This window comes from Cucurbita pepo, chromosome LG17 (assembly GCF_002806865.2).
Source record: "Cucurbita pepo subsp. pepo cultivar mu-cu-16 chromosome LG17, ASM280686v2, whole genome shotgun sequence".
Taxonomy (NCBI): domain Eukaryota; kingdom Viridiplantae; phylum Streptophyta; class Magnoliopsida; order Cucurbitales; family Cucurbitaceae; genus Cucurbita; species Cucurbita pepo.
In genome coordinates, this window is record NC_036654.1 from 7,372,332 (window position 1) to 7,382,818 (window position 10,487).

Consider the following 10,487-nt stretch of genomic DNA (forward strand, 5'->3'; position numbering starts at 1 on the left):
AAAAAAAAAAAAAAAAAAAAAAAAAAAAAAAAAAAAAAAAAAAAAAAAAAAAAAAAAAAAACGAAAAGACCATTAATCTCTATCCTTCTGATCATAAAATGGTAAAGAACAAGAAAACAAACATCCAAAAAATTGACATACATATTAAAAAAATTAGTAAGAATCTAGTCAAGGAGAATTCCAGTTATGCTCAAACAAAGATGACTCTTAAAAATCTTATAAAAAGAAGAAAAAAAACACATTTAGTTATGGTGTGTGGCTTATTTTACCTTCGAATCACACTCCACATTGTAGTTAACAGAAAGCAGACTAGATCTTTCTTTATCATTTTTTTAATTGATGTGACATAAATTTATTTATTTTCTATTTATTTAGTGGCTGACGTTGGAAATGATATATTTATTAAAAAAAATTCTCTCCCTTCTCTTCTTTCCTCTCCCACCCACACCGCCCCCCAGTTATTTCCCTCCTACGCCCAGCTCGGTGACTCAACCCGAGACCCCAACGCCTCCTGTCTCTCTCTTCTCCACCCTTCGCCAGCACAGCCATTTCCCCTCTAAAGTTTCAGATCTCAAACTTCATCCAACCTCAAGTTTCAGATTTCGAACTTCAAATTTCTTCAAAAATTGAAGTTTAAGTTTTCCCACAACCATTAGATGCCATCTAATGCTAGACCCATAAAGGCAAAACTCCAGACCGTTTAGCCAATCGTTCCATTTCTTCAAAAAAACACAAATCCTTGTGGAAAATAAAATAACAAGAATCATGCTAAAAATAGGTAAAATCTTCCCCATCTGTTCACAATATACACATTTGTAACTTATTTCGTTTTGCTTAAAATTGGTAATCACAGATGACTAGGAATAAAGGAGAGAGATCTGCCGAGACAAATCAGGGACCGGAATGAAACAGATCTTTCTTATTCGTTTTCTTCGGCGGCAAGAATTTAGGTGGGGAGGGCGATTGTCAGTGTAGGGAAGAGGAACGGCAGTCGTGGGTGAGGTGGGTTGTGAGGGTGGAGAGAAGAGAGAAATAAGAGAGAAAATAGAACAAGATAAAATGGAAAATATTATTTTCTTTTTAAGAAAAAATGAATCCACCTCAACTAAATAAATATAAAATTCATATAGATAATCCACAATGCCTCAAAATAAAATAAAAAATAAATTTTCAATTATTTTGCCTAATTCATTTAAGACTTAGATTTTAATTTCATGCTCGTTCCATTTTTATTTATGAAATGAAAAAAAAAAAAGAAAAAAAACAGAGTCACCTAAATATTTAGCATTAATTAGGAAGCTTCGTGAAATGAAACTTTATACATATATAATTTGTTAAGATGTGAAATGGAACAAGTTTAGGCTCTATTGTCATTGATGTTTAAATAATTAAATGTAAGTAGAGCACATGCTTTGTTCACTACATTTATGGGATGGATAAATGTCTACCTATGAAAATGTTTGGACAAATTTAGTGAACTATAAATTTTTCCAAATCTATTTGACACAAATATATTTGACACAAAATTGACAGAAACATGGTAGAAATATAACGATGAATGGAATGGTGATGCATACTCCCGTAATACTAGAATTTTTTTTGGAAACAGAACTCGAAAAGAACTCGAAAAGGAAAAGTTTTAAAGCATGCAATATTGTCGTAGGTGGAAGTAGGGAGGCACATGCATGGTTTGTCTAGATAAACGTTCATTCAAACATTGCTATAAAAAATAAATTGTGAAACTTTTGGAAAGCTGTGGAAGGTTTTAGTTTCATAAGAAACTTGGGATGAGAGCAAAGAAGCAACACCTATCCCATTTCCACTATATCTTTTAGGTGCCTCATTTTCCCATGTGAACACAACTACTAGGAGAATCACAGAACTTCAAGGAATGACAGTACTTGGATTTTCAATGAAATGACCTAACACATTCATCATCATCAAAACCATCCTAACTTAAATGGAACACTGCTTTGAATCATAGAGGCATCAAATACTCGTACCAAATTTAAGAATAAAGCTAAAACATCATTCATTACACACATGAACCAATGAAACATCACATAAGATTTCAACAGCATTATTTCTGAAACTTGCATAATGAAGAAACAGAGATTCTTGTTCTAGTTTAGGGATGGGCGGAAAGAACGCACCGCAGGCAATCGCCTCCGTGCATCAGATCAAAGGCTTTGTTGATCTCCTCCAGGGTCAACTCGTGGGTTATGTATTCGTCGACTTTGATTTCCTGCAGCATGGATGAGATAGTAATAAGCATCTTAAACCTTTGAAAAGTAGAAGTGTTTGTTGCTATGGTTTCAAAATCTTGCAGACGTTTTCAGAAGGTGCAATTAATAAACAAGTACAATTGTCAACTTATTTTTCTAAAAGATGAACAAAAACAAAATAAAAGCTGAAGATACCTTCTTCAAGTACTTCTCAACAAGCCAAGGCACTTGAGAACGACTTTTGAAACCACCAAAAGCTGTTCCTTTCCAGACACGACCAGTCACTAACTGGAAAGGCCTCGTGGATATTTCCTGGCCAGATGCTGCGACCCCCACAATGACCGATTGCCCCCAGCCCTGGTAAGAAGATGCATGCACGTTCACAATCTTATGTTAGCTACTTCAATTGATATATCAAGTCATTCAAATTTGTTATGCCACTCGCCTTGTGGCAGCACTCCAGAGCAGATCTCATCACATTGACATTCCCTATGCACTCAAAACTATAGTCAACACCGCCATCCGTGAGATCAACGATGATCTGCTGAATTGGTTTGTCATGTTCCTTTGGGTTCACAAATTCAGTCGCTCCAAATTTCTTAGCTGCAAGGTATCGGTAAATTGTGTCATAACAAACACCAGACATCTCATTGCCCCCTTAAGAATCATGGGACAAAGACAAATCTTCTCATACCCCGTCAGGTTCATGATATTCAAGCACCAAACAGCAGATTTGAGCGTTAAAAAGCTAGGAAAAGTTACCATTTAAATCAAACAAAATAGAGAAANGATAATCCACAATGCCTCAAAATAAAATAAAAAATAAAAAATTAAAAAGTCTAGTCAACCTTATATATTTTGAAGTTAACATGCTTACTAAAAAAAAGTCTCCCCAAATTTCTAAATAAGTTCAACTTAGTATCATATTGAACTCATTTTATTTTTAAAATTTAGAAGAAAAAGAAAAGAGTATTAAAATTTGTTGTCCATATAGTCATAGTCATACACTCTTCAAAAGCATATTTCCTCCCTTCTTTATCTTTCTAAACTACAATAGCATATTCAAGAAAATATATTATCAACAGAAAAATTTGATAGAGCTAATTGAAAATGCATGGAACTGTTTATCTAATCAACACTGCAGGAAAAATCTCAAGAACAAATTTTCATATTTATACTTACAAAGCACATGAGCTAAAATTGCTTGAAAAATAATAGTGATTTTAAAAGTTTAAAATCAATCCCTAATGGCCCTTTAGTCTCTTGCCCTCCCCTGCCCCTTGGGAAAAACCCGCCACACTTCTTACATGTTTGTGTTGTGATTGTGTTTATGCAGGAAGTCGCAAACCAGTTACAAAACGTGGCCATGATGAAATTAAAAAACTAAAATCACAAACTCAAAGATTATAATTTGCTTTATAATAACTCTTCTTTAGATTATAACTTCAAGAAATAGAGCATAAATGTGAAAAACAAGGTATACCAATTTCAAACTTTTTGCTGTCAATATCAATGCCGATTATACGTGAGGCACCAGCTGCTTTGGCACCTTCTGCCACCTGTCAAATTTATGGTAACAAGGAAATTGATGCTATTAGACAAAGAAACAATTTAGCTGATAAAAATAAAAAAAAGATAAATATGAAAGGAGCTGAATTATATTTCTAGGTTCATGAAGAAATGACGAGCAGCAATCGAGCCTTTGCAAACATCAATGTTTGAGAAGGCTAAGAGCAGACTAACTTTGCTTAGAGAGGCAAAGCATGAGCTTTGTGTAATACAGACAAGCTAATATATAGCATTAAAAAAATGCAAGACCCCAATGTAACAGTACCAATAATATTTAAAGCTAATGGGTAGAAAACTCATTATCAATTGTCATTTTTAGTAAAGCTTCCATTTTTTGACAGCAAAGTCATAATCACATAGGATCAGCGTATTCTATAATACTAGTCCCTTGCATTTATTCTTAACCTGTGATAAAAGTAGTATTAGAATTATATATTTACATGCATTATTTAGCTTTCATATTTCAAAATATTAGTCCGTAATATTCTTATAGCTATCACGTGCAGCCCATCTGCCTTTAACGTATAAGGCTATAACTATAAGACTCTATGCCTTCCAATGGAGGCGTACATCTCTGGTGAGGTGCAAGCCTCCAAAAAACCAGACATGTAAGATCAAAGGGTGAAATTGAGTTTCATTTTGGAGCTCATTGACACCTCAAAATTCTTCTAAAACATTGACAAACATCAATTTTTGAAGAACTCCTTGCTAAATTAGAACCAAGATGAGGTTGATTTAGAGGAAAGAAGGGGCAGTCAAAGAACGGTAAGGTCTGATATGAAGCTTACAGCGAGGCCTACAGTCCCCAGGCCAAAAATAGCAACATTGGACCCTGGCTCTACTTTTGCTGTGTTCCAAACAGCTCCAAGACCTGAAAATACCATAAGCAACAGCTTTTAATGAATTCTGAATAGATATTATTTTACGTGAAGAGATTCATTCAAAAGAAACGAATGGATCAGAAAAACAAAAGGCAAACTGAACGTCAGCTGCATTGTCTCCCCTTGGATAGAAAACACACTTGACAGTTAAACTTCAACAAACAAATAGATCTCTTTATCTAAAATTTTCCTCTCTTCCGAAATTTTTCACAGATGAAACAGGATAATGATGCTAGTCAGTTCAAAGTCTGCAGTGATTACGGAGGGGGAGTTGGGACTGTAATTTGGTATGCCAGAATTTTTTCCTTCTTTCCTAGTGGTTGTGAGTTGTGACGTGTTCGTTGAGAGCCTTCGGCATCCTGACCTCATGCTAATTGATTGAATGCTAATATAGTTTTCTTTGGCACCTATCGTAACCCATAGAAGGTCTTTTCTTCGTCTTTCAAGTTTATTGACTTGTTAGTTCCCACTTTCATTGGTGGGATCATAGTTACTCCTTTTCTTTTTTGGGCGTTTTGCTCTTGTATTTAAAGGTGTAGAAATTGTCCAACTACAAAAGTAATAGATATTGATGCAAGTTTAACATATCACTACCTGTGGGAACACCACATCCAAGAAGGCATACTTTATCCAAAGGAGCCGCGGGGTCAATCTTTGCAACACTAACATCGTGAACAACAGTGTATTGACTAAAGGTTGACGTGCCCATGAAGTGATATATAGGTTTTCCATTTATAGAGAAACGACTCTGACGATCTGACATCATTACTCCCACCCCCGTGGCAGCACGAACTTTGCCACAAAGGTTAGTTTTCCCCGATTTGCAAAACTTGCATTCTCGACATTCTGCTTGGTAGCAAGGAATGACATGATCTCCAGGCTGAACTTCAGTCACACCTTCACCAACACTCTCTACAATCCTGCCCATGGGTTTTATATTGCCGCTTAAGCAATGAAATAAATATATAATAAAAACAAGAATATCTGGCATCCGACTTCAAAAAGAAAGTTATATACCCTGCAGCCTCATGACCTAGAATACAGGGGAAGAGACCTTCAGGGTCCTGAAAAGAGATGAAAATCAGACCTCAGAACTTGATATTGAGAGACTCGAGTTTTTACTTGTGCAGGGAATAATATAATGATAATGATGATAATAACAAAGCACAACATTGAAAAGAGAAATATGCAAATAATTAATCACAGAACATGTAGGTCCTCGATGCATTTTAGGGGCAAGCTCTTGGTTGTAACATTTATTCCATAGCCAAAAGCTCTTGCTTTATTTACAGGATTGAAGCTCGAATGTTCTTCACAACACTACTTTCAGTATGCAAAAAAACTTGCAAAATATTTCACATGTAAGGGAGGTGCCACGTGAACTGGAGAGATAATGAACTAACTACATTTTAGCTATCAAAGTGTTTGGGGCTTGGTTGTCTTCCCCTCTTTTGTATTTCATTCCATGCATGAAATTGTTACTTATCCAAAATAAATAAAAGACATCTTGGTTATCAAAGTGATTGACTTTTAGTTGTAAATTAATAGCACTAGTTTACCATATTTCCTTGATCCCTAATTCTAGACACTCAACCGTTTGGAATATTTGGAATAGCACGCCCCAAAAGTAGCAAGGTTTGTGAAAGACAACGAACTGCCAATTAAACCATAGAATCAATTGGCAGTTATACATGACTAAAAATTGAGAAACAAGTTTTACACAACCTATTTGATCTTCAATTTTTTAAAGAGAACCAGTTTTCAACCAAACGAAGGAAAATACAAAAACAGCCCATCACAAATAATATCAAGCCAGGAATAGGAAGAACAATTAGGCTACAAGTGAAGCAAAGAACCGGATCTAGCCAACGCTATTAAGATTTTGAAGAATTTGCAACAATACGCCATAAAGAAGACATCTCAAGTGGAAACCTTAAATCTCGAAGGCCATCCATCCTTGGAGCTAGGATCTTGATATTTAGAATTTCAATTATGTAATTGTCTCAGACCGCATGGCTGGCACACCCAAAGCCAACCTTGTCCAAATGGCCGAACTCTAACAGAACCAAACATAACACAGCATGCAGAAACCCGGAGTTCCTAATCTGAGCACATCATAACAATCACAAATGCATAAAGAACAACGAATGCGTTCCCTTCCACCACCCAACAGAGCGGTACTAAAAACCACGAACTCGATTAATAAAAAAAAAAAAAAAAACGAAATCTAATAACCCGCATTGAATCACTCGAAAACAATACAGAATTAGTAAACAATACGCGCCAGAAAATGACCGACAATTGAACCGATTATGATTTGAGAAATTAAAGAAGAGAAAAATAACCTTGCCACTCCAAGTATAAGCATCGGTGTGACAAAGAGCAGTGTAGAGGATCTTGACTCGGACCTCGCCGGCTTGTGGCGGAGCCACCTGAACATCCTCGATCACCAATGGCTTATTGGGTTCCCAGGCCACCGCCGCTGGCAAGAATCAAAAGAGATCGAACTGAATCAAAAGAATCGACGGCAGAAAAGAGGTGAAATGTGTGTAGGGAGTACCTTTGCATGTGATAACTTGACCTTGAGTGGCCATGGATAGAACTGAAAGTACAGTGAAAGAAATTGAGGAAGAAGATGAGGAGGAGGCAAACCAAAATGTCTCTATTTATACTTCAAATAATTTTTTTCTTTTATTTTTTCCTCTTTTTTTCCCTTTTATTTGCGGACTAAAAATCTCTTACCTTCGTCCTTTTAAGATATAATTGATGTCATGTCTCAACTTTACTTAAATTAATTGAGATTAAATATTCTTCACTTCTTCTATATACAATATATATATAAAGAGGTCCAACCGGATAGCCCAATACTCAAAAGGCCGGCCCAGTGGCTTAAAGGGTTGATAAGGCCCAATCATTTGGGCCTTTTTTATAAAACGATTTCTACATTGTTCTAGAATTATACATTATACCAATTTTTTATAATCCATAACCATTCTGTCTAAATTTAGTTTAAACATAAATCACGTTTTAAATATGAAATCAAATTTGATTTAATTAATATAATTCAAATTTAATCTAATAATATTATTCTAACGCACGTTTAGAATTTGATACTAGATGATCTCGATATTCTTCTACATCTTTTATGACATAACCACGTTACTTATAAAATTAAATACTATCTCATAAACTAGCACGAGTCATTTCATCATATTTTATCTTCGTTCACATAGGACGCCACCAAAAAAAAAATCAATAATAATTTTCATTTATTTTAAATTTTTAAAATTTCATATTATTTAAATTACTTTAATTCGAATATGATATAAGTTTGTTTATATATTAAATAACAATGCATTATTGCCTTCGAGATGCAATGTATGTCCTCGAAACCAAAAAAATAGTAATAAATAAATAAATACAAAGCTCATGTATTATTTAATTTATTCTGAAATTAAATGAATATCAATTAATATTTATAAAGTTGAAGTGTGAACACATTGAAATAGCCGTAGAAGTCAAAATTCACCCAAATTTTAAAATATTAATATATTTATTTTATTAGATAGCATTGGGTAACTACTACCACATGCTTAAAAATAAAAAAGATAGTTTTTTGGCTCGAAATATATTAAATCAAAATACGGAATTATTCAATAACAAAAAGGATAAAATGAAAATGAAGAGAGATCGCACGTGGGACGAAGATGGAGAATTGGGTCCTAATATGACATGGCATCAACTGATTGGTCCAGAGAAGAAAAGGGCCTGAGAAAAAGCTACGTCGGTGTGTTTGTAAATAACTTCGGTCAAACTTCGATATTTCGGTCTTCCATTCTAACTCCGCCACGTGTCTAAAAGAATCTGGTCAACGATTTGACCAAGTAAACGGGATTTCACAAAATTACGTTCGCTTCCGACAACGACAAACAAATGGATAATTATCAGATAAAATAATCACTAAATATAAACAGCCACGATATATATTTTTTATTTTTCAAAAAATAAATTAAAATATAACAAAATAATATATTTACTTTGTTTCATTTCGTTTTTATAAACATGTGAGACGATGATGTTTATTTTAATTAATTAATTTGACTAGACGTGTTGCTTTAAAAATCATACAATAAATTAAGATTTGAAAGAGAATCATAGTTTATAAAATGATAATTAGAATAAAATATATTCGTAAAAAAAAGAATTTAAATATAATATAAATGGATAATGGTACTTTTCCAGTCGTTTTTTTAATGAATACATAAAGTAAATATTATATCTTGTTAAGCATAATATAATACATATTTTTTGAAACATAACGCACTGAAAGCCTAACCCATAAATCAAACATTCAACCAAAATATAACCGTTAAAAACACAAAATGTGTGGTTTTTTTTTTAGTGGGTAGGTGTAAAGTTAGTTGGAAAAAAAAAAAAAGTAAAAATGCTTTTATCTTTATGTTCTTTAACTAAGTTTTTCTGGAAAAAGGAGCACTAAGGAGTGAGTATGGTGTGGTAGGTCCAAAACAATAAATGAGCATTGAAAAAAAAAACATATTATATATAATCACAGTTCTCACCGTTCTCGTAAATTTATGAGTTAAATATCCAAATAAATAGTGAATAATAGATATTATCGACTTTGGTCCATTATGTGTCGTTGTCAGCATTCTTTTATCCAACTGATGTGAGATCTAACAACTCTGAACCTCTTCACCTCTATAAATCGCTTGACCGATATTTTAATTCTCGACAATTTAAACCTCGGTCAAAGATGAATAATTAAAACCGAACGAACACCCAAAGATGAAGAAAAGAAGTAAAACCCCCCTTATTTGTCTCTCTATAAATCTCCCACAACCTTCTTCCTTTTCTCATTATATTGCATTCAAGATCAAAAGATTCCTTTTCTCTTCTCTTTCTTGTTCTTTCTCTATAAAAAAAAAAAATGGCCAATGAAGAAGGAAACAGTAACAATCCTTCAACAAACAACCTCAGAATCATCGTAGAAAGGAACCCTTCTCAAGCCAAGCTTTCTCTGCTCAACATCCAGAGCTGGCCAAAGTAAGTATATCGTAATCTATCGGTTTAAGCTTTCGCGTAAGTTCGAGCCTTTAGCCTTTGGGTTCGAGCTAGGGTGGGTGATGGTTGAGTAATTTTTGTGTAGGTGGGGCTGCTCGGCGGGGAAATACCAGCTGAAGTTCGAGGCAGAAGAGACGTGCTACTTGGTGAAGGGAAAGGTGAAGGCTTATGCCAAAGGATCGGCTGAGACTGAATATACAGAATTCGGGGCTGGTGATTTGGTCACCATTCCTAAAGGCCTTAGCTGCACTTGGGATGTTTCTGTTGCTGTTGATAAGTTCTACAAGTTTGAATCTCCATCTTCATCTTAATTTGCTATTACTTCTTCTTCGTGTAAATATATTCTTTTTATTTTTGCCCTTATTTTGTCGTGTGGTCGTCCTCCTCTCGAGAATGGAGGAGAAACGAGTTAGACAATTAACTAGTAAAATTGTTACTCAATTGATATAAAATATGTGCGCTCTGTCGATAATATTTTTTTTTAATGTATTATTGAATTAAAAAAAAATATTAATTATATGGTTTAAAGTAATATGATAAAAAGTGGAAGGGAAAGTCCCATTCAAACCAATCTTCTTCCATATTTAAAAGGGGCTTTTAATGTTCCTTTGACTGGTCAACGTTGTTTTATTGTGATTGCTATTTTCCTTTAAGACTTATCCTTTTCGTTATTTTTTTAATGAAACAAATATATCAATTTCTCGTAATTAAATATTGGAATAAAGCTATA

The 10,487-nt window shown here is 34.1% G+C and overlaps 2 protein-coding genes across 3 annotated transcripts in view; one reads left to right on the forward strand and one right to left on the reverse strand.

Moving 5' to 3' along the window:
* Positions 1–7,364, reverse strand: part of LOC111778671 (alcohol dehydrogenase class-3-like) — an 8,476-nt gene extending 1,112 nt beyond the window's left edge. Inside the window, exons 1-9 of one of the 2 annotated variants that reach the window (XM_023658627.1) lie at positions 7,236–7,364; positions 7,021–7,157; positions 5,693–5,739; positions 5,270–5,595; positions 4,583–4,665; positions 3,709–3,784; positions 2,671–2,828; positions 2,421–2,582; positions 1,938–2,245 (exon numbers count right to left, since the gene is read on the reverse strand). In XM_023658627.1, coding sequence (XP_023514395.1) covers positions 2,129–2,245; positions 2,421–2,582; positions 2,671–2,828; positions 3,709–3,784; positions 4,583–4,665; positions 5,270–5,595; positions 5,693–5,739; positions 7,021–7,157; positions 7,236–7,269 — 1,140 coding nt within the window. In that variant the 5' untranslated portion in view covers positions 7,270–7,364 and the 3' untranslated portion in view covers positions 1,938–2,128. Of the gene's footprint in view, positions 1–1,937; positions 2,246–2,420; positions 2,583–2,670; positions 2,829–3,708; positions 3,785–4,582; positions 4,666–5,269; positions 5,596–5,692; positions 5,740–7,020; positions 7,158–7,235 lie in introns of those variants that run through there. The other variant, XM_023658628.1, reaches the window with a different exon arrangement.
* A 2,184-nt stretch (positions 7,365–9,548) lies between these two features.
* On the forward strand, positions 9,549–10,204 carry LOC111778119. The gene is made up of 2 exons (XM_023657780.1): positions 9,549–9,739; positions 9,843–10,204. Exons 1-2 carry the CDS (start codon positions 9,624–9,626, stop codon positions 10,066–10,068), a joined length of 342 nt encoding a protein of 113 aa, XP_023513548.1. The 5' UTR covers positions 9,549–9,623; the 3' UTR covers positions 10,069–10,204.
* Positions 10,205–10,487: the final 283 nt, after the last annotated feature.

Bases quoted from the DNA above. Each gene is read 5' to 3' on its own strand.
- LOC111778119 (XM_023657780.1), top strand. From the start codon at position 9,624: ATGGCCAATGAAGAAGGAAACAGTAACAATCCTTCAACAAACAACCTC. The intron at 9,740-9,842 runs GTAAGTATATCG...ATTTTTGTGTAG, and splicing joins AACATCCAGAGCTGGCCAAA to GTGGGGCTGCTCGGCGGGGA.